Source organism: Pomacea canaliculata, linkage group LG10 (assembly GCF_003073045.1).
Source record: "Pomacea canaliculata isolate SZHN2017 linkage group LG10, ASM307304v1, whole genome shotgun sequence".
NCBI lineage: Eukaryota > Metazoa > Mollusca > Gastropoda > Architaenioglossa > Ampullariidae > Pomacea > Pomacea canaliculata.
Genome location: NC_037599.1, coordinates 17,946,744 through 17,969,687, shown reverse-complemented (window position 1 = coordinate 17,969,687; position 22,944 = coordinate 17,946,744). Strand labels below are relative to the sequence as shown.

At 40.6% G+C, this 22,944-nt stretch overlaps 2 protein-coding genes across 2 annotated transcripts; both read left to right on the top strand.

Moving 5' to 3' along the window:
• Positions 1-1,494: 1,494 nt before the first annotated feature.
• On the top strand, positions 1,495-10,046 carry LOC112574243. The gene is made up of 12 exons (XM_025255168.1): positions 1,495-1,796; positions 2,728-2,937; positions 3,423-3,526; positions 4,819-4,966; positions 5,967-6,095; positions 6,343-6,590; positions 6,938-7,080; positions 7,307-7,476; positions 7,688-7,775; positions 8,166-8,325; positions 8,709-8,859; positions 9,223-10,046. The coding sequence occupies exons 1-12, from the start codon at positions 1,700-1,702 to the stop codon at positions 9,441-9,443; spliced, it is 1,869 nt and encodes a 622-aa protein (XP_025110953.1). The 5' UTR covers positions 1,495-1,699; the 3' UTR covers positions 9,444-10,046.
• Positions 10,047-12,530: 2,484 nt separating this feature from the next.
• LOC112574242 lies at positions 12,531-21,327 on the top strand. The gene is made up of 12 exons (XM_025255166.1): positions 12,531-12,885; positions 13,636-13,845; positions 14,977-15,080; positions 16,256-16,403; positions 17,430-17,558; positions 17,811-18,058; positions 18,410-18,552; positions 18,783-18,952; positions 19,165-19,252; positions 19,462-19,621; positions 19,996-20,146; positions 20,489-21,327. Exons 1-12 carry the CDS (start codon positions 12,771-12,773, stop codon positions 20,716-20,718), a joined length of 1,896 nt encoding a protein of 631 aa, XP_025110951.1. The 5' UTR covers positions 12,531-12,770; the 3' UTR covers positions 20,719-21,327.
• Positions 21,328-22,944: the final 1,617 nt, after the last annotated feature.

Below are 22,944 nucleotides of genomic sequence, written 5' to 3'. Positions count from 1 at the left end.
TTGCTGGTACTTGTGATTGTTTGCTGTGCGGGGAACTGTCGGTTCCTTGGTAATCTTTCATACAAAGCTCAGTGGGTTCGCCTCCACACGAACCAGTTGTTATTACTACTTTTGTCGTCTGCACCAACGCACAACCACTCTGTCGGCCAGACACGCCGCACGATGTTCCAGTAGAACCACAGCTGATCGTAGACCACACAACACCAACAAAAACAAAATGAACGGTGCAAAACAACACATTTTCTGCACACACAAAATAATACTAATAAAATATCTGAAAACACAAATAGTCCTAACATAAAACATTTGCTCGCTGTCATGCTCACTTCCGCTCGCATATCAGGGCCCTACAAACTAGATAAATGTGGACCCCCCCCCCTCCCTGGAAAAAAAAAAGAGTGCCCTCGACTCCTCCAAACGGCTCGTGACAAGTCGACCGGTGGATCAACAAAAAGGGCGACAGGGTCTGACACCGTCCCCCACTGCCCGTTGGTGGAGCACGACTGTCCAAAAGCAGCAAAAAAAAAAAAAAAAAAAACTCGCCTGGGACTGAGCTCGTGTGAGCAGAAAGGTGAAAAAAGTGGGGAGAAAGGTGAAAGGGAGAGAGGATGTCATCCGGTCCCAAAAAGAAGATCGAGCCCCCTGGAATTAACTGTTTGTAATTTATGAAAGTTTCTCTGTCTGTTTAGTTTCATGAAGGCGATATTCTTTTAAATGCATGTGATTGTTCGGATCAAAATAAATTCACACCTTTATAACAGAACTGACTCTCCGTAACTATCTAGGCCAGCGGTTCTCAACCTTTTACTTGTGACGCCCCCCTGACGAACAAACGTACGTCCGCGCGCCCCCCTTAGCCAGCAATGTAAGTTAATTTCACTAATACCGGTATAAGAAACTTTTAAAAAAATGACCACCTTCGCGCCCCCCTTGTAAGCACGTCGCCCCCTAGGGGGGCGCGCCCCACAGGTTGCGAACCACTGATCTAGGCCGTAAATTCACACAAGAGTGTAAGGCCATGTCTCGAGGGCACTGATACATTTCAACTCTGTAATTACCGAATTCAGAATATAAGTATACAATTGAAATGTATCGGTACAATGCATACTGTAGAATGGAATAGAAAGTTCTGAGCATAATATAAATGAAATACTTTGTTTTTTTAGAGTTTTTTCTCTAGCTATAGAATGCAATCTAATATTTAAATGTATAACTATATATTGCATTCTAGACTTAAACAATTGAATCTTATAAATAGAGAATGCATTGTATACTTATATAATGAATTCTATGAGTATAAAAGGCTTTGTATAGTTATACAAAGAAAATTCCTCTCGGCGTCCCATATAGCGAGCAGGGGACGCCTGAAGGCAAGGGCCGGGGGTCAGGGTTAGGGGGTCAAGAGACGGAAGGGTAACACAAAGACAAGAGCACTCACCCAACGACAGGCCAGCCAGGTACGGAAGTCACAGCCCCACAATGCATAGTAATCGCCGACATTCGACAATGGGATGGAGTGACATCTGATGAGGTTAGAGTTCAATTGACAACATTAGTAGCTGCTTATCGTGAGCAGAGTGATTCACCAAAGCGAGGCTACAAGCTTCAATTTCCAACATCGAGCTGCAGTCTATAAAATCCTGTTGAAGCATATGCTGCTTGGACTTGATTCAAAGACGATCGTTTCTCTGGAAGGAAAATGACGTTAAGGAAATTTATTTTCCTCTTTGCATTGGTCATTGTGAAAGACTGTGCTGCTGGTGCACTCTACTCTACAAGAATTTTCTCAATACCAGGTAATCTATCTATCTATTCCAATATGTGCATTTGTGTAAAACTTACGATGAATACCTCGACAAAAATAAGTGTAGAGTGAAATCAAATAGACGCGATTCAGAAGAAGATGGATTGCAGAAGCTTATGATAGCTGAAGCTTATTTCAGTACACTCTGTATATTTAAAATACGCAAGGACAGAATAATACAACAATAAAATACAATATTATAATATAATAACAGACAATGGTAAAAGCAATAAATCTCATCATTTACAGGAAACGTTACAGGCACTTTACTGATATTTGTAGACGGATGCCATTACTCACAGTGATGAGCGAATTCTACTCATCAATTTTCAATGAGATCAGATGAATGAACTAAAGATATTATATAAAATAAGAGGATTCGACAGGATTTGGAAAAGGCTATTCAGTTCTACCATGTCGCTATCATGACACCCTAGACCAGACCTGGGCAAAGGCCGGCCCGCGGGCCGCCTGTCTCTGACCGGTCCGCCCGCCAGTACATATACGATATATATACAGTATTGGGTAAAACTGAGTTAACTATATTAGTCCAGCCCTCTAAAACCATCCCAATTTCTCATGCGGCCCCTTGGGAAAATTAATTGCCCACCCCTGCCCTAGACTGTCCTCCAGAGTTGCCTGGAGAGAGAGATTGTAATATTCTCTGTATAGAAATACCATTGTTGAGAAATCTTTAAGCATAAGCGAAGTAAGGTGCATGCAATCTGTGATTCTTTGTTGGAAGGGCTTTTTCTTATATATTTTCGCTAGCGAATAGGGTTGTATTTTCTAAATGTGCTGTGCTATCCAGTGGCTAGCCCTAACCATGACATGTTATCAGTTTTGTATTCAATGTGTGGTGTGATGGCATGTTTGATTGCATTATGTCAGGAAAGAGAACTGATGTAAATGCTGATGTTCAGGGAACGAGGCTCACGTGTGTGATGACGTGGCAGTGTCACGGCGGGGATCCTGTCCAAACGACTGGACTTTCATCGCAGACAGCGATGGCTCTCCCTGCTTGCAACTGATGACATTACAGCTTAACTTTGATAACGCCAACGGCGTCTGCTCCAAACTGGGCGGCCACCTGCTTCACATTCGCTCTGCAAAACGCCAAGAAGCTGTCGAGAGTAAGTAAAGACAGTAGACTGTAAACTGTAAACTGACAGTTTTGTTAGAAGCATAAACTTGCTGAAACTCTCTTCCTAATTAATACTACACCAGCAGAGGATAGATTTATTCATTTTTTTTCATTAGTAAATCACTAATAAAAATGACATGCACAAAAAACCCAAACATTTTCAATAATCCTCTATTCCATAAAAGTTAAAAAAAAGATATTATTGAAATCTTCACTTTCCCGAGTCGTAGTTAATGGCAGGAATTTTTCACGAGGAAAATTAAATAACACGACAGGAGCATGCAAACATCAACAGATTGTATTTATGTTTATCTACAAGTTATAGCTTCCATGGGACTGAATATCATGTATTAATGCAATTAAAGTGTCAGTTAATGTGTAGCTTGACTAATAAGACAACAGTAAAGAGATTGATCGATCGATCGACTGATTGAGTGAGATTAATTATTACATTGATTTCATTGTATTTTGCAGAATTCCTGAGTTCTTACTCCGTTTCCGCCTTATGGATTGGTCTTAGGATGAATTCAAGTACCGGCTTCAACTGGGTGGGAACAAATGAATTGATCCCACTGACCGTACGTATGCACCACGAACTTGTATTACTGGACTGGCAGACGATTTTTTGCAGTTAAGAACAGACGACAAAGCTTCCGATGAATTCACATTCTTTGTTTAGGCTCGCCGAGACTAACAGCGGATCACTTAGCAGGAAGCTAAGCGTTGGTCTTGGCAGACAGACACATACAGCTGAAAGTAAAAGTGAGGAAAAAATGATCACGGCATGGTAGGGGGTGATAAACACCTAGCATAAATACAATAAAATCATCTCTGCTAAGGTTCACCATCCCAAGACTACTAAAACTACCCTTTAAATGATCAACATGCAGAGTAAAGGCACGACCACCATCGCACGTTTAAACTGAGCCATATACATTAAATATGTATTAGAAAGGAAAATGCAAAATAAACCAATCCAAAATGGTGTGTATGTGTGTATATATATATTATCTTCATTGTTTAATAAGATGCTGTTGTAGAGGTGGGGTATGTTACATTTACTCCAGGTTTGAGATCAGTGCAGTCACGGACCTTCATTTGCTGGATAAGTGTCTCTCATTTGTTACCTCTTTGTAGTATCGTAGCCATCACGAATCTTCACAAACTCTCACAAAGAAGGTTTTCCACCACGGATGTGTATAGGTGGATGGCTGACTGTATGCCGAGACCAAGGCTTAGTCTCTTGTTAGTCTCTGCGAGCTTAACCCATGAATGTGACTACACCGGAAACTTTGCACACACCAGCCTCCAGGAAAAATGGCAAAAACCAGAAAAGTTGTTCTTGTAAATAGTCTCGCTCTAGGAGTCAATCGAAAAAAATCGAGTGCGATCTATCCAGGGAAGACCGATTCATGCTTTCAACCATGGACATTTTGGAATCAGTATGAATGCCAAACCTCAACTTCTCGCTTTATTGGTATGACATCCAACAATTTAACAATTTGCACCTTTCCTTTTTCTTTCGAATCCATTCACGTCTGCAAACAGATGGTGCGTGCGTGTGCTTGGATCTTACCAACCAACGGACGGGAAACACTAGTCTATCTAGTCACGAACTTGTGGTCCAGTCGCAACAGCCAAGGAAAGCCGAGACTGACAGTGGCCTTGACCCCGATTCACCTATTCATAGATTAAGATCCATGGTGTCATACGCTCTGGATAGGTCCATTATCTCAACATTACTTCCCTTGTTTCACTTGCTTTAGTGTTGTAAAAGAGAGTGGTCTGGGTATCCACGGGAGGCAATTCTAAGCCTTTCCTTATCTAAGTCCATCACTTATAATATTCATTATGTTTTTTGTTGGAGCAGTACCTCCACTCAGACGACTATCAGTTTAGAAACCCAAGCTACTACCACTATTATGGATCATTGTGTGGATATTTGTTAAGTCAAAACAAAAAGTGGGACACCAGCAGCTGTTCAGATCACAGAAAATTTATCTGCGAGGGTGAGAAAGGTGAGTATATTCAATGAGTTAAATTGTAACAAAAATGTTATATAGTACATACATATATTTGCAAATACACACGGTAAAGGTCTTGTATTGATACGTCTCCTTATATTTTGCATTTTATTTCTTCTAGAAGGAGTAGAGTGGGGGAACCCCTTCTGGCATGGGACTTTGAACCATTTTAAACGATCATGTGTAAAATGCACACTCAAAACTATTGATGAATTCAATGCAAAATGTCTCTTCTACAACATAACTATTATAATGCGGAATCATGTTTACTTTAGTGATTGGCTGCGTGACGATATTTATCAAATTAAAAACTTTAATGTAATGGGGATTGATGAGCATATGATGAGTTTCACCTAAAATTTCTTACCCTGACCACTAACTTAATACAGTTTTCGGGAGTTGTAAATACAAGCAAACAGTTTCAAAATTAGCTGCATATGAAAAACATAATAGGAACTAAAGAGAGAAAACAAAGAATCTGTACAATTAATTCTAAGAAATCTCTTATTCTTTGCCCACAGTCATTAGGAAAGGGACTTCTAGGTTTGAAAAAAACACACCACGGAAAGTCATATTTAACATATGCCATAAGACAACAACAATCAGCTAAAATGGTTTCCGTTAATGATTCTTCATAGAATTGTACGGACAAACAGACTTCTTGTTATAAGAAAGAGCGTTAGCTCACTCAATTATTCTTCTCTTACTGAATAGACAATAAATCGTATATTATGGCAGTGAAAGTTTATGTTCAGTAATGACCATGTGATCACATGTCTACAAGTTCGTGAACTGAAACTAATCACTGAACCACTGATGTCAAAAGGGAAAGGATGCGTGCTGAAGAGACGAGGCAAAAGTTTTCTTCGTTCACTAAGGAAGAAACCTTAGGAACACCACTGTTACCTTTTGATGACACAGACTATATGAGTATCTTAGTGTTTGATGACATCCTTGATCTTAAAGAAAATACCTCAACTGTCTGTGTCTACAGAGTGTGGAGCAGGTGTGTTTGGAGACAACTGTGACCAGGTGTGTCACTGCTACGGGGAAGAGTGCAAAGGGGGACAAGCGTGCAAGTATGGTTGTGAGCAGGGCTGGATGGGGCCCTACTGCTGTACACGTGAGTATTACAGGGTACAAACCCCCATAGTGGAAAATAAGTAGAACCCAAAGATGTACATTGAATTTATGGCTGAAGACCAAGGATGTGTGGACGTCAAAAGTGGTAGGAACATCTGGACAAGACGAGTTGTCCACTTCATAAAGTTGTCGACGACTATTGTGCTATCCAAGCTTGCTTTTTTTGGCTGTTTGTCATTTCTGGTTTTTTCCTTTTTCTTTCATTGTGTATTGCTGGTCTTGCGCAGGAAAGCGGAAAGCTGACATCATCTACTACTGTGCAAACAGCGCCTCTGAGGGTCGCAACATTCTGGTCAGGATCAACCCCTTCGGTGTGGCGTACGACAACGTGCAGATGCTGGACGAGTCAGGGAACGCAGTTCCGTGGTGCAACGGTACAAGTTTTTCCCGCGATACAGATGGCACCTACTCCCTTAAGATGTCTCTTTCTGATGGCATTGAAGACATCATGGGATCAACCTGCGCCGGTAATAAGGTATCAATGTTTGTCATGTATTTGATATGAACAGTATGCCGATGGATATTGAGCAGCACTAGTCATAGGTTAAACGTCAATTGAACATTGCAATAATCATACACATGACAATAAACTTAATAGTAATGTTTACAAACAATAAAATATTCGTATTTACAATGCTGATCAAATGTTACAAATCCATTATCATAGAGTGAATGTAATTCGTATGTAATGATAAAGTTATTACTAACTGCCTTGAAAGCAACATTTTCTGTCGAAAGCCAACGTGGTCTGTGATTTCAATCTTATGTTATAAAGGTTTATGAAGTGTTTATATGCTGTGAACTGAAGCCATGCTGTTTCAGACTGGAAACAATTCCTTTGAGTGGCTGCTTTCTCTTGAAGAAAAGAGAGGAGTATTCCTTCCCCTTGACCGCAGAGTGCGCATGTCGTGTGATTTCAACAAGGCCGAATCCATGACTAGAGCCCAAAGGCCAGGGATCTTCCGGTAAACAAACAAGCACAGGAACCCCTGCCACTCAAAAACAATCTCATCAGAAATACAAATATAAAGATAGCAATCCATTCCCAAATGACCACATCACTTTTTGTTACTGTTTATATTTCTTGCTTTTGAAGACTCACGATTTCTGTTTCGTAGTTTCAGATCCACGTACTTTGCTTTTCTTTCCCTTTTTGTTTCTTTCCTTGAATTTTTCTTCTTTTATAAACAGAGAAAGCAGCGAAACAGAGAAGAAACATTTGATTCCACTTGTAGAGAAACAGGCCGACTCCCAGGAAGACGTCGTTCTAGAAGTTTCGGACCCATTTTCAGGAGAAGCACTGTCAAAAGCTCAATTGGGCGCCGGTGTTCGACTGCAGATGGCGCTGTCCGTCTCAGCAGGTGGGGCTGTCCGTGTTTAAGGAACAATGGAGGGATGGGAGGGCACATGACATCGATTGATTTCGTTATTAGACAATTTCGATTGAATAAATGATCAAGTTATTGATCGATAACGACTACGACGATGATGATGATGTCGACGACGACTACGAGAGTAAATGATTTTAACGGACGCTAGGTAACCTGTCAGTCATCGCCGTTGTCGTTTCAGGTCTGACGGCCAAAGGTGTGTCGCCGTACAGGTGTGAAGCAAGCAGCAGGGACGGCGAGCACACACAGCAGCTAACGGATGATCGCGGGTAAGCACCTTGATCTTGAGTACTTCTGACTAAATAATTATATTCACAAATAAGGTGAACATGACTTCTGTATGAACCAAGAGGAGCATGCAATACAGGACAAATAAATAAGGGAAAATTTCATAAACAAAAACTAGATAAATTAAGCTTAGACACATAAATAAATACTGTTTGTGTACTAGACAGGGCTTCTGCTAAGGCTAAATTCTTTGGGGTCCCAGGGACCCCTTCTTCAGATTTTTAAGGGGTCCCTGTTCTTTGCCCAACTTTGAATGGGACACCATCGACGAAAATTGAAGGGGTCCTCCAAACTTTTAATGCGTACTGTACGCAATTTTTTGCGTAAGCAGAAGCCCTGACTAGATAAATAAAACTGTGTTGTATATCCAGGTGTTCAACTTTTATCGTCTCGCCCCTGAGGAGTCAGAATGCTACGGAGTCAGTGAAGTCGGAGCCTTTCCAGTTATTTACCTTTCCTGGCTACGACTACATTGTGATAACCTGTGCTTTCCAGTTCTGCTTCACTCCCGGTGACCCTTTGTGTGATGATGTGAGGTCCAAATTAAGAATTTTATTTTTTTTGTTCCATGATTTCAAGTGAGGCTAGGGAGTGGGTGAAAGTCCGTGCGGTGTTTATGTGTGCTCGTGTGTGTGTGTTTGGAAGGTGGGAGTATCAGAGGAGAGATAGAGAGATCTTAATACAAGTTAATATTAGTCAATCATCATTTATCAAATGTGTTCATAGTGAACGATTACTGCAAGATCATTTTTATTGTTATTATATCAAGTGGTGTTATAAAGTTGTCAGAATACATGACATTATGCTGCATGCATGCTTGCGAGTGTCAAGTTATTTATGCGTTCGTGTGTCACTTCGTGGCTTGGTGTACGAAGAAATTTCTTTACAATGTTCTGGTTTTCTCTCGCCCATAGCGCTGCAAGACCAAAACAAAACCCACTTACAAATACTTCTCAACTAGTTACGACCGGTCATATGAAGTTTCCGAAGGCGAGGCATTTAAACGCCGGAAGAGAGATGTCATCCCACCCCGAACAGCCAGCACATTCATCTACGTCATCAGAGGTGGGATCACGTGTCTTTAGACTGTATATGTATTTTCATACAGTAACAGTATTGGAGGCTGTCGCCGTACTGAATGTTGTTCGCGGCTGTTGCTGCACTCGGGGGCCTCTTTGAGGGCGACACAAAATTTCTTGTTGACTGTGTTCAGCGGTAGGTGCTAGAATCTTATGAATTAGCCACAACATGGGTATCGACTCTGCGACTTGTTGCACCGCGTGACCTCAGAAATCCTTCAGAAATTTGAGTTTGTCGCTGTATCCACGCATTTGATTTATGTTTCGTCATCCTTATCATCATCATCAATCATTTGTCATCATCATCAATAATTATCAATAATCGTGACTATATTAAATATTTTGGCAGACGAACAAGCTGCGGGACAACAAGAAGCTCGAACGATCTTGACCATGGGACCTGTGGGCTGGTCTCTGCTTGCCGTAGTTGTCGTTGTGTCCTCCGCCTTGGTGTACGTCCTTGTCGCCAAGAAACGTGCTGATGGTCGCCATCGTCGCGAGCAACAACGTCAGCAAGCGTCGTTACTCACCACAGGGTCAGAGTCAGCAGAGGAAGGGTCTGCACTGTGACCCTTTGACCCTTTGACTCGCGGATTGCAGGACTGCGACATAGGGTGTTCCAGAAAAAGTGGCGGTCGTTCACACTGGGTCTGTTTGTTTCCATAGCTACAAACAGCAGACAGTCGTCAAGGACTAACACATCGAAGTAACTGCTGCATGTAATTTCATGTTTGCATAAACGGAGATTTCCTTTTACTAATTTTTTTCTTAATTGCAATTATTTGTGAAAAAATAATAATACAGAAATAACCGCTCAAACAAGAAGTAAAGACAGAAACACATTAGACATGCTTATGGTCAGGACAGATCACAGTAAAGTCGCTGTTTTCAAAAGATGTGATGTGATAGGAAAATATAGACTGTCAGTAGTAACAGCGCAGTGATATTAGAGCAACCAAAACACGAAAAGGATCGCAAGAGAAAACATTTCCAAAAATTAAGAAATATTTACAGAAGATAGACCTAAACAATTAAAAAATATCACAAATTAAGACATTCTATATGGAAGATATCATTAAACACTTTAATCCTGCTGCTAATGCCCAAATACTATTTTGTCTCTGGCCATGGAAGTTCTGATGATGGTTATAAAGAAATAAACTTGCAATGAGATAGCACTGTGTGAAGTAAGAATGTTTGACTATCATCTAGGATTTTGAGCATGAACATCTCTAAGTCCGGTGCAAGCTCTGTGCTGCTTGATGCTACCTTTTGCCGAATTTAGTGACAGCTTTCCACAAAAGGACATTAATATTTTTGGTTGTTATCAGTCACAAGTTAAGAAACACTATATATATATAGAATATACACTTAAGCATTTAAAAAAAAAAACAGCTTGAGATTGAGAAATTAAGTTCAGACCAAAATGAAAACTCTCCATGTTAAAAAGTTATGAGAATGGAAAACATTTAAAGTATGAGTTAAAAGTTATGGGAACAAGACCTTCTGCACGCTTGTCTGTTTTTATAATTTATATCTAAGTACCTCTGTATTGTTACGGCCAATTTCATTTTACGTGTGCTTTATAAGTATTCGCTTGTGTGTGCGTGTGTGTGAACGGGATTGTAAGCGTGTGTTGGTATACAGGTGTGTTATTCAGGATAATATTTCTGAACGATTACAGAATCTGGTCACGTGAAAATTTCCTGTCATGTGACTAATTCTTCACTGAGAACCACGATAAACTGTTCTGGTACCACAGGTTTATTGCGAAACTTTGTCTCTCTATGTTTAGTCTGAGTCTCTGGTGTTGAAGTCGTGGCTGTCGTAAATGAGGCTTTCTCAATTAGTCGACCGATCAATTTTACAAATTAAGTTTATTTTAATTGTATCAATAACCCAATAGACACATACGCAACCATTCATCCCTCACCTCCCCACCATACACACACACACAAAACAAACAATAACGCTGAGAATACAACAAAAAGTTAAAGAATACAAAATTATCCCAGGAATCACTGTTTACTGTAGAGCATGGTGCTAGCTACAAGGACCATTTGACAGTCGCAAGACAGATGTCGCCATGTCTCGGCTGTCATCTGTTTACCCAGCGCGGGAGTTCTTCATCCAATTTAGTGTCTATATTCACTATATACTATACACTGCATACCGATACCGGACAACTTACTCAATGTTGTTTCAGGATAAAGTTTACACTGCTCTAGTCTTCATTTTTCCCATACACATCGTTCATGTTTGCTGCGGTGTCAAGTGTTTGCTGGTTTTTGTGATTGTTTGCTGTGCGGGTAAGTGTCGGTTCCGTGGAAATCTTTCATACAAAGTACAATGGGTTCGCCTCCACACGGATCACTTGTTATTGCTACTACTGTCGTCTGCACCTATCAAGGGTAGCGTATGACGGGTGTCGCATAACCGCAACCGCTCAAACAGCCGCACAAACACACAACCACTCTGTCGGCCAGACACGCCGCACGACATTCCAGTAGAACCTCAGCTGATCGCAGACCACACAACACCAACAAAAACAAAATGAACGGTGCAAAACAACAAATTTTCTGCACACACAAAATAGTAATAATAAAATATCTTAAAACACAAATAGTCCCTAACAGAAAACGCTCGCAGATCAGGGCCCTACAAACTATATAAATGCGGACTCCCCCCCCTTCCACCTGAAGAAAAAAAAAAAGGAGCGCCCTCTCTTCCAAACGTCTCGTGACAAGTCGACCGGTGGATCAACAAAAAGGTCTCCAGGGTCTGACACCGTCCCCTACTGCCCGTTGCTGGAGCACGACTGTCCAGAAGCAGCAAAACAAAAAAAAAAACAAAAAAAAAACAAACGCGCCTGAGACTGGGCACGTGGGAACAGAAAGGTGAAAAAAAGGGGGGAGAAAGGTGAACGGGAGGGAGGGTGTCATCCGGTCCTAAAAAGAAGATCGGGGCCCATTGAATTAAGTGTTTGTAATCTATAAAAGTTTCTCTGTCGGTTTAGTTTAATGACGGTGATATTCTTTTAAATGCATGTCATGATTGTTCGGATCAAAATAAGTTCACAACTTTATAACAACTGACTCTCCGTAACTATCTAGGCCGTAAATACACACAAGAGTGTAAGACTAGTCTCGAGGGCACCGATTGTTTGATCTTTGACCTTGCCCCATATGCAAATGAGCCAGCCTTGTTCCGTATACATTTCAGTCTATAAGTATACAATTGAAATGTGTAGCTAGAATGCATTCTGTAGCTACAGAATGGAATTGTATATTTAAAATGAATTAGATAGCAACTTCTGAGCATAATATAAATGAAATACTTTGTATTTTAGAGTTTTTTTTCTCTAGCTAGAATGCAATCTAATAAATTAAATGTATAACTATATATTGCATTCTATACTTATACAGTTGAATCTTATAAATATAGAATGCATTATATACTTATAGAATGAATTGTATAGCAATAGAATGAATTCTTTGAGTATAAAAGGCTTTGTATAGCTATAGAAAGAAAATTCCTCTCGGCGTCCCATAGCGAGCAGGGGACGCGTGACGGCAAGGGCCGGGGGTCAGGGTTAGGGGGTCAAGAGAAGGAAGGGGGTTACACAAAGACAAGCGCGCTCCCCCAACGGAAGTCACAGCCCCAGACTGCATAGTAATCGCCGACATTCGACAAGGGGAGGGAGTGACATCTGATCAGGTTAGAGTTCAGTTGAGAACATTTGTAGCTGCTTTTCGTGAGCAGAGTGTTTCACCAAAGCGAGGCTACAAGTGTACGAGCAAGCTGCTGAACAAGCTTCAATTTTCAACATCAAACAATCCTGTTGAGGCATATGCTGCTTGGACTTGATTCAAAGACGATCGTTTCTCAGGAAGGAAAATGACGTTAAGGAAATTTATTTTCCTCTTTGCGTCGGTCATTGTGAAAGACTGTGCTGCTGGTGCATTCTACCCTACCAGGCCATACCTCATGACAAGAACTTTCACAATACCAGGTAATCTATCTATATCTATCCCAATATGTGGATTTGTGTAAAACTTACGATGAATACCTCGACAAAAATAAGTGTAGAGTGCAATCAAATAGACGCGATTTAGAAGAAGATGCATTGCAGAAGCTTATGATAGATGAAGCTTATTTCAGTACACTCTATACATTTAAAATACGCAAGGACAGAATAATACAAAAATAAAATAAAATATAATAGAATAACAGGCAATGGTAAAAGCAATAAATCTCATCATTCATCGGAAACGTTACAGGCACTTTACTGATATTTGTAGACGGATGCCATTACTCAGAGTGATGAGCGAATTCTACTCATCAATTTTCAATGAGATTAGATGAATCAACTATATAAAATACTATATAAAATCAGAGGATCAGACAGGATTTGGAAAAGGGTATTCAGTTCTACCATGTCGCTATCATGACACCCTAGACAGTCCTCCTGAGGTTTCTGAAGAGAGAGATTGTAATCTTCTCTGTATACTAATATTATTGTTGAGAAATCTTTAAGCATAAGCGAAGTAAAGTACACGCAATCTTTGATTCTTTGTTGGAAAGGCTTTTTCTTTGATATTTTCTCTAGCGAATAGGGTTGTATTTTCTAAATGTGCTGTGCTATCCAGTGGCTAACCCTAACCATGACATGTTATCAGTTTTGTATTCAATGTGTGCGTGTGATGGCATGTTTGATTGCATTATGTCAGAAAGGAGAACTGATGTAAATGCTGATGTTCAGGGAACGAGGCTCACGTGTGTGATGACGTGGCAGTGTCACGGCGGGGATCCTGTCCAGATGACTGGACTTTCATCGCCGACAGCGATGGTTCTCCCTGCTTGCAACTGATGAACCTAGAGGTTAACTTTGACAACGCCAACGCCGTCTGCTCCAAACTGGGCGGCCACCTGCTTCACATTCGCTCTGCAAAACGCCAACAAGCTGTCGAGAGTAAGTAAAGACAGTAAACTGTAAAACTGATACTCAGCTTTGTTAGAAGCATAAACTTGCCGAAACTCTCTTCCTAATTAATACTACACCAGCAGAGGATAGATTCATTCCTTATTTAGAGTAATGTACACAAATTATTCACCAAATATAAATATATATTTATAGAATGTTCTGAAAACAGAAATCTTCTCTCTCTTTAAAAAAAAACTCCCAGCATGCGTTGTGTGCCATTATCGTTTTTAAATTTGTGTACTTATCTATCGCTCACCAATGTTTGTTGCAGATCTTGATTTTGTCATGTGCGTGTTTCAAACATTGGTATTCCGATCGGTGTAAAAATTTGTCGGTTTTGTAAGCCATAAAAACATGCAATTCATTCATTTACTCAAAATAAAAAATAACTCATTTTCTTTACAAAACATTTGCCTTTCAGCTTTTTTTTTTTCATGGGTTCCCTCAACACTCTTTTCCTCGCAGAAGCACTTGAAGTGACTTTGGTGGTATCACTTATCCATTATCCTTAATTTCAAGCTATTTTTAGTTCGACCAGGAGTAGTATCGTCTGACCTTTCATCTCTGTTTATTTCCGGTTGTAAAACAAAGACTTGCGCACGCGAAGTTCCAGAGTCGGTGAAGTGAAGCCGACTTAGAATGCACGAAGCTGAATAAAAGTTTCTTGTTGTCAGTGCCATGCAGGCAAGTATCGTGAATAAACATGTTTGGAATACTTTGTCAAGATAACTCAAAATGCACTGATCGCCATGCCAGGAGTATATTACTAATAAAAATGACATGCACAAAAAACCACTTTCAATAATCCTCTATTCCATAAAAGTTTCACAAAAAATGAATATTATTGGAATCTTTACTTTCCCGAGTCGTAATTAACGGCAGGAATTTTTCACGAGGAAAATAAAAATAACACGACAGGAGCATGCAAACAGCGACAGATTGTATTTATATATATATCTACAAGTTATAGCTTCCATGGGACTGGATATCGTGTATTAATGCAATTAAAGTGTCAGTTAATGTGTAGCTTGACTAATCAGACAACAGTAAAGAGATTGATCGATCGATCGACTGATTGAGTGAGATTAATTATTACATTTATTTCATTGTATTTTGCAGAATTCCTGAGTTCTAACTCCGATTCCGCCTTATGGATTGGTCTTAAAATGAATTCAAGTAACCGCTTTAACTGGGTGGGAACACATGAATTGATCCCACTGACCGTACGTATGCACCACGAACTTGTATTACTGGACTGCTGGCAGACGATTTTTTTCCAGTTAACTGCTAAAACGAGGCATGAGACTACAAAGCTTCCGATGTGTTCACATTCTTTGTTTAGGCTCGCCGAGACTAACAGCGGATCACTTCGCAGGAAGCTAAGCGTTGGTCTTGGCAGACAGACAGCCACATACAGCTGAAAGTAATAGCGAGCAAACAATGATCACGGCATGATAGGGGTGATAAACACCTAGTATAAATACCATATGTATCAGAAAGGAAAATGCAAAATAAACCAATCCAAAATGGTGTGTATGTGTGTGTATATATATTATCTTCATTGTTTAATAAGATGCTGTTGTAGAGGTGGGGTATGTTACATTTACTCCAGGTTTGAGATCAGTGCAGTCACGGACCTTCATTTGCTGGATAAGTGTCTCTCAGTCGTTACCTCTTTGTGCTATCGTAGCCGTCACGAATCTTTACAAACTCTCCCAAAGAAGGTTTTCCACCACGGATGTGTATAGGTGGATGGCTGACTGTATGCCGAGACCAACGCTTAGTCTCTTGTTAGTCTCGGCGAGCTTAACCCATGAATGTGACTACACCGGAAGCTTTGCACACACCAGCCTCGAGGAAAAATGGCAAAACCAGAAGTTGTTCTGTAAATAGTCTCACTCTAGGAGTCAATCGAAAAAAATCGACTGCGATCTATCCAGGGAAGACCGATTCATGCTTTCCACCATGGACCTTTTGGAATCAGTATGAATGCCAAACCTCAATTTCTCGCTTTATTGGTATGACATACACAATGTAACAATTTGCACCTTTCCTTTTTCTTTCGAATCCATTTACGTCTGCAAACAGATGGTACATACGTACAACCAATAGATGGGCAAACACTAGTCCGTCTAGTCACGAACTTGTGGTCTAGTCGCAATAGCCAAGGAAAGCCGAGACTGACACCGGACTTGACCCCGATTCACCTATTCTTAGATGAAGATCCGGGGTGTCATACGCTCTGGATAGGTCCATTATCTCAACATTACTTCCCTTGTATCACTTTCTTTAGTGTTGTAAAAGAGAGTGGTCTGGTAATCAACGGGAGGCAATTCTAAGCCTTTCCTATATCTAAGTCCATCACTTATAATATTCATTATGTTTTTTGTTGGAGCAGTACCTCCACACAGACGACTATCAGTTTAGAAACCCAAGCAACTACCACTATTATGGATCATTGTGTGGATATTTGTTAAGTCAAAACAAAAAGTGGCACACCAGCAGATGTTCAGATCAAAGAAAATTTATCTGCGAGGGTGAACAAGGTGAGTATATTCAATGAGTTAAATTGTAACAGACCTCATATATTATAAATAGATACGTTTGTAAATACACACTGTAAAGGTCTTGTATTGATACGTTTCCTTATATTTTGCATTTTATTTCTTCTAGAAGGAGTAGAGTAGGGGGAACCCTTTCTGGCATGGTGCTTTGAACTATTTTAAACGATCATGTGTAAAATGCACACTAAAGATTATTGATGAATTCAATGCAAAATGTCTCTTCTACAACATAATTATCATAATGCGGAATCATGTTTACTTTAGTGATTGGCTGCGTGACGATATTTATCAAATTAGAAACTTTAATGTAATGGCGATTGCTGAGCATATGAGGAGTTTCACCTAAAATTTCTTACCCTGACTACTAACTTTCTACAGTTTTCTGGAGTTGTAAATGCAAGCAAACAGTTTCAAAATTAACTGCATATGAAAAACATAATAGGAACTGAAGAGAGAAAACAAAGTGCATGGGAGATAACTCTTAAAGGGAATGAATCTGTACAATTCATTCTAAGAAATCTCTTATTCTTTGCCCACAGGCATTAGGAAAGGGAATTCTAAGTTTGAAAAAAAAACCACCACGTATTTAACATATGGCATAAGACAACAATAGACAATCAGCTAAATATCAGGTTTCTGTTCATGATTCTTCATAGAATTGCACCGACCAACAGGCTTCTTGTTATAAGAGTGTTAGCTCTCTCAAATATTCTTCTCTTACTGAATAGACAATAAATCGTATATTATGGCAGTGAAAGTTTACGTTCAGTAATGACCATGTGATCACATGTCTACAAGTTCGTGATGTGAAGCTAATCACTGAACCACTGATGTGAAAAGAGAAAAGCTGCGTACTGAAGCGACGAGGCAAATTTTTCTTCGTTCACCAAGGAAAAATACATTGGGAACACCACTGATACCTTTTGATGATACAGACTATATGAGTATCTTAGTGTTTGATGACATCCTTGATCTCAAAGAAAATACCTCAACTGTCTGTGTCTACAGAGTGCGACGCAGGTGTGTTTGGAGACAACTGTGACCAGGTGTGTCACTGCTACGGGGAAGAGTGCAAAGGGGGACAAGCGTGCAAGTATGGTTGTGAGCAGGGCTGGATGGGGCCCTACTGCTGTACACGTGAGTATTACAGCGTGCAAAGGAGAACCCAAAGTTGTATGAATTTATAGTTTGTTTCGCTAAGAAAGGCTTGAATCTGACTGAAGACCAAGGATGTGTGGACGTCAGAAGAGGTAGGAACATCTGGACAAGACGAGCTGTCCACTTCATAAAATTGTCGACTACCGTGCTATCCAATCTTGCTTTTCTTGGCTGTTATGCATTTCTGGTTTGTTCCTTTTTCTGTCATTGTGTATTGCTGGTCTTGCGCAGGAAAGCGGAAAGCTGACATCATCTACTACTGTGCAAACAGCGCCTCTGACGGTCGCTACCTTCTGGTCAGGATCAACCCCTTCGGTGTGGCGTACGACAACGTGCAGATGCTGGACGAGTCAGGGAACGCAGTTCCGTGGTGCAACGGTACAACTTTTCCCCACGATACACATGGCACCTACTCCATTAAGATCTCTCTTTCTGATGGCATTGAAGACATCATGGGATCAACTTGCGCCGGTAATAAGGTATCAATGTTTGTCATATATTTGATATGAACTGTACACAGGTGGATGTTGAGCAGCACTAGTCATAGGTTAAACGTCAATTGAACATTGCAATAATCATACACATGACAATAAACTTAATATTAATGTTTACTAACAATAAAATATTCTTATTTACAATGCTAATCAAATGTTACAAATCCGTTATCATAAAGTGAACAGGGAGACAGTGTTGTAATTCATATGTAATTATTAAGTTATTACTAACTGCCTTGAAAGCAACATTTTCTGTCGAAAGCCAATGAGGTCTGTCACTTCGATCTTATGTCATAAAGGTTTATGAAGTGTTTATATGAAGCCGTGCTGTTTCAGACTGGAAACAACTCTTTTGAGTGGCTGCTTTCTCTTGAAGAAAAGAGAGGAGTATTCCTTCCCCTTGACCGCAGAGTGCGCATGTCGTGTGATTTCAACAAGGCCGAATCCATGGCTAGAGCCCAAAGGCCAGGGATCTTCCGGTAAACAAACAAGCACAAGAACCCCTGCCACTCAAAAACAATCTCATAAGAAATAAAAATATAAAGAGAGCAATCCATTCTCAAATGACCACATCACTTGCTATTGCTGTTTATATTTCTTGCTTTTGAAGTGTCACGATTTCTGTTTCGGAGTTTCAGATCCATGTAGTTTACTTTTCTTTCCCCTTTTGTTTCTTTCTTTGATTTTTTTTTTCTTCTTTTATCAACAGAGAAAGCAGCGAAACAGAGAAGAAACATTTAGCTCCACATTTAGAGAAACCGGCCGACTCCCAGGAAGACGTCGTTCTAGAAGTTTCGGACCCATTTTCAGGAGAGGCACTGTCAAAAGCTCAATTGGGCGCCGGTGTTCGACTACAGATGGCGCTGTCCGTCTCAGCAGGTGGGGCTGTCCGTGTTTAAAGGAACAATGGAGGGATGGGAGGGCACATGACATCGATTCATTCCTTTATTAGACAATATCGATTGAATAACTGATCAAGTTATTGATCGATAACGACTACGACGACGACGATGATGTCGACGACGACTGCGAGAGTAAATCATTCTGACGGATGTCAGGTAACCTGTCAGTCATCGCCGTTGTGGTTTCAGGTCTGACGGCCAAAGGTGTGTCGCCGTACAGGTGTGAAGCAAGCAGCGGGGACGGCGAGCACACACAGCAGCTAACGGATGATCGCGGGTAAGCACCTTCATCTTGAGTACTTCTGACTAAATAATTATATTCACAAATAAGGTTAACATGACTTCTGTATGAAACAAGAGGAGCATGCAATACAGGACAAATAAATAAGGGAAAATTTCATAAACAAAAACTAGATAAATTAAGCTTAGACACATCAATAAATATTGTTTGTGTAGTAGATAAATAAAACTGTGTTGTATATCCAGGTGTTCAACTTTTATCGTCTCACCCCTGAGGAGGCAGAATGCTACGGAGTCAGTGAAGTCGGAGCCCTTCCAGTTATTTACCTTTCCTGGCTACGACTACATTGTGATAACCTGTGCTTTCCAGTTCTGCTTCACTCCCGGTGACCCTTTGTGTGATGATGTGAGGTCCAAGTTAAAAATTTCTTTTTGTTAGAACATCTGCATGATTTCTTGTGAGGCTAGTGAGTGGGTGAAAGTCCGTGCGGTGTGTATGTGTGCTCGTGTGTGTGTGTTTGGAAGGTGGGAGTATCAGAGGAGAGATAGAAAGATCTTAATACACGTTATTATTATTCAATCATCATTTATCAAATGTGTTCATAGTGAACGATTCCTGCAAGATCATTTTTTATTGTTATTATATAAAGTTGTGTTATAAAGTTGTCAGAATACATGACATTATGCTGCATGCATGCTTGCGTGTGTCAAGTCATTTATGCGTTCATTGCTTGGCGTACGAAGAAATTTCGCGAGGTTCTGGTTTTCTCTCGCCCATAGCGCTGCAAGACCAAAACAAGACCCACTTACAAATTCTTCTCAACTCATTTCAACTGGTCGCGTCAAGGTTACGACGACGAGGGATTTAAACGCCGGAAGAGAGATGTCATCCCACCCCGAAAGGCCAGCACATTCATCTACGTCATCAGAGGTGGGATCACGTGTCTTTAGACTGTATATGTATTTTCATACAGTAACATATTGGAGGCTGTCGCAGTACTGAATGTTGTTCGCGGCGGTTGCTGCACTCTTGGAGGGCGACACAAGCTTGTTCACTGTGTTCAGCGGTAGGTGGTAGAATCTTATGAATTAACCACAACATGGGTATCGACTCTAGGACTTGCTGCATCCCCTGACCTCAGAAATCCGTTAGAAATTTGAGTTCGTCGCTGTATCCACGCACTTGACCTATATTTCGTCATCCTCATCATCATCAATCCTCATCATCATCAATAATTATCAATCATCGTGACTATATTAAATATTTTGGCAGACGAACAAGCTGCGGGACAACAAGAAGCTCGAACGATCCTGACTATGGGACCTGCAGGCTGGTCTCTGCTTGCCGTAGTTGTCGTTGTGTCCTCCGCCTTGGTGTACGTCCTTGTCGCCAAGAAACGTGCTGATGGTCGCCATCGTCGCAACGTCATCGAGCAGCAACGTCAGCAAGCGTCGTTACTCACCACAGGGTCAGAGTCAGCAGAGGAAGGATCTGCACTTTGACCCTTTGACTCGCCGATTGCAGGACTGCGACATAAGGTGTTCCAGAAAAAATGGCGGTTGTTCACACTGGGTCTGTTTGTCTCCATAGCTACAAACAGCAGACAGTAGTCATGGACTAACACATGGAATCAATTGCTGCATGTAATTGCATGTTTGTATAAACGGAGATTTCTTTCTACTAAATTTTTTCTTAATTGCAATTATTTGTGAAAAAATAATAATACAGAAATAACCGCTCAAACAAGAAGTAAAGACAGAAACACATTAGACATGTTCATGGTCAGGACAGGGTCGCAGTAAAGTCGCTGTTTTCAAAAGATGCGATGTGATAGGAAAATATAGACTGTCAGAAGTAACAGTGCATTACTGCTCATGATATTAGAGCAACTAAAACGAAAAGGATCGCAAGAGAAAATTTTTCCACAAATTAAGAAATACTTGTAGAAGATAGACCTAAACACTTTAAAAAATATTACAAATTAAGACATTCTATATGGAAGATATCATTAAACACTTTAATCCTGCTGCAAATGCACAAATACTGTTTTGTCTATGGCCATGGAAGTTCTGATGACGGTTATAAAGAAATAAACTTACAATGAAATAGAACTGTGTGAAGTGAACATGTTTGGCTGCCTTCTACGATTTTATGAGCGTGGACATCTCTAAATCTGGTGAAAGATGTGTGCTGTTTGATGCTACCTTTTACCTACTTTAGTGATTTATATACAGATATCTATACTAACACTAACATTTCAGTTTGCAGTTATGACAGATCATATATATACGAAAGTTCAGTTCTGGCCGGCCACAAACAAGAGCCGGTGATAAGGATGCAGTGTAATCATGGTTGTTATTGTTTGCAGCTGGTGACAATGCTCACTTTAGCTGATTGTTTAGAGATGACCATCCTTGCTAAGCTCCCAGCAAGGTTTTGTGAATTGCATTTCTGTAGAAATGAGGCAATGGCATTCAGAGAGTGTACACCAGCCTGCACCCACAGGTACGTACCTGCACGCCTATCGACTCACCTGACAGGAATTAGGGCATCAACTTTTATGAAAAGAGTTGTATGGGGAGTGTATTGCGAGTGAGTGCCTCGCCACACGTCTTCAAGTTTTCTCATTGTTATGTCAGTGATTGAGACTCGGTGATGCGTGACACTCATAGGAACTTCTTTGAGCTGGGTAGTTTTCTAGGATAAAAAGTGTAGGGAGTCATTAGATATTTTTCTTATTTTGTTCCGGTGTCCTTTATCTCGGACAGTCTAAGTAGTAATTTTTCTGTCTGTGAAAAAGTAGAGTGTTGTCCATGAATTGATACATTTGTCCCGGGATTAGAACGTACGTTGCCAAGTGTGTTTATACACGCTATGATATGTGAGTACAAGCACATGCGCACACACACACAGAATCATTTGACACACATATGTACGCACTTACACACAGATATATGAAAACACACACACACACACATACCACAAAGACCAAAAGAAAGATACTGAAACTTGCCCGCAAAAAGGGACGTGGAACTAAAGGTCATGTCCCCTTCTCAAAATGTTTTTACAAAAATCAGTTTTACGTCCTTGGTTACTTTGACCTTCACACCGACACCTTTTATCCGCGAATCGTAACACCGTGACTCTCCGCCATCAACCGTGACAAGGGTACGTCTGGTTCGTGGCCTCGAAGTCTGTTTACACAACACACAATGTGTCTGGGGTGGGAAGAAAATGGTCTTGGCTTATCTTTGCTTCACAGTCCAAGTTGCACAAGATTGATGGACTCTGATTTCTGCCTATGTGCTAGCCTGCCAAGCATAAAAACATTTGATATACCTACATGAGCATTTGCATGCACAGACACAAACACAAACACAAACACAATCACACACATACACAAGCTCAGACAAGCAGCCTGACAGCAACACCACATAGACTAAAACATAGACTCAAACATGCAGGCAAAAAGGAATGTGGAACTGAACACTGACAGACGTAGATTATTTGCATGTTCACTTGACTCAATTTACAAACATCAGTTTGTGGTCCTTGGAAGTTCCCACGTCCTTGGTGACTCTGGTCTGCACTGTGACATAGGAATTGCAACACCAAGACTGTCACCAACTGTGACGAGGGTGTGTCTGTTTTGAGTCCACGAAGTGTTATTATACAGAGTAAAGAAGCACACAAAGAGTGTTTGCGGTGGGGAGGGATTGGTCTTTGCT

Excerpts from the sequence above, each read along its gene's own strand:
- LOC112574242 (XM_025255166.1), top strand. The coding sequence starts at position 12,771 with ATGACGTTAAGGAAATTTATTTTCCTCTTTGCGTCGGTCATTGTGAAA. Across the intron at positions 17,559-17,810 it reads GGGGCCCTACTGCTGTACAC|GAAAGCGGAAAGCTGACATC; the intron begins GTGAGTATTACA and ends GGTCTTGCGCAG. Across the intron at positions 20,147-20,488 it reads ATTCATCTACGTCATCAGAG|ACGAACAAGCTGCGGGACAA; the intron begins GTGGGATCACGT and ends ATATTTTGGCAG.
- LOC112574243 (XM_025255168.1), top strand. The coding sequence starts at position 1,700 with ATGACGTTAAGGAAATTTATTTTCCTCTTTGCATTGGTCATTGTGAAA. Across the intron at positions 3,527-4,818 it reads ATGAATTGATCCCACTGACC|TACCTCCACTCAGACGACTA; the intron begins GTACGTATGCAC and ends TTGTTGGAGCAG. Across the intron at positions 8,326-8,708 it reads GTGACCCTTTGTGTGATGAT|CGCTGCAAGACCAAAACAAA; the intron begins GTGAGGTCCAAA and ends TCTCGCCCATAG.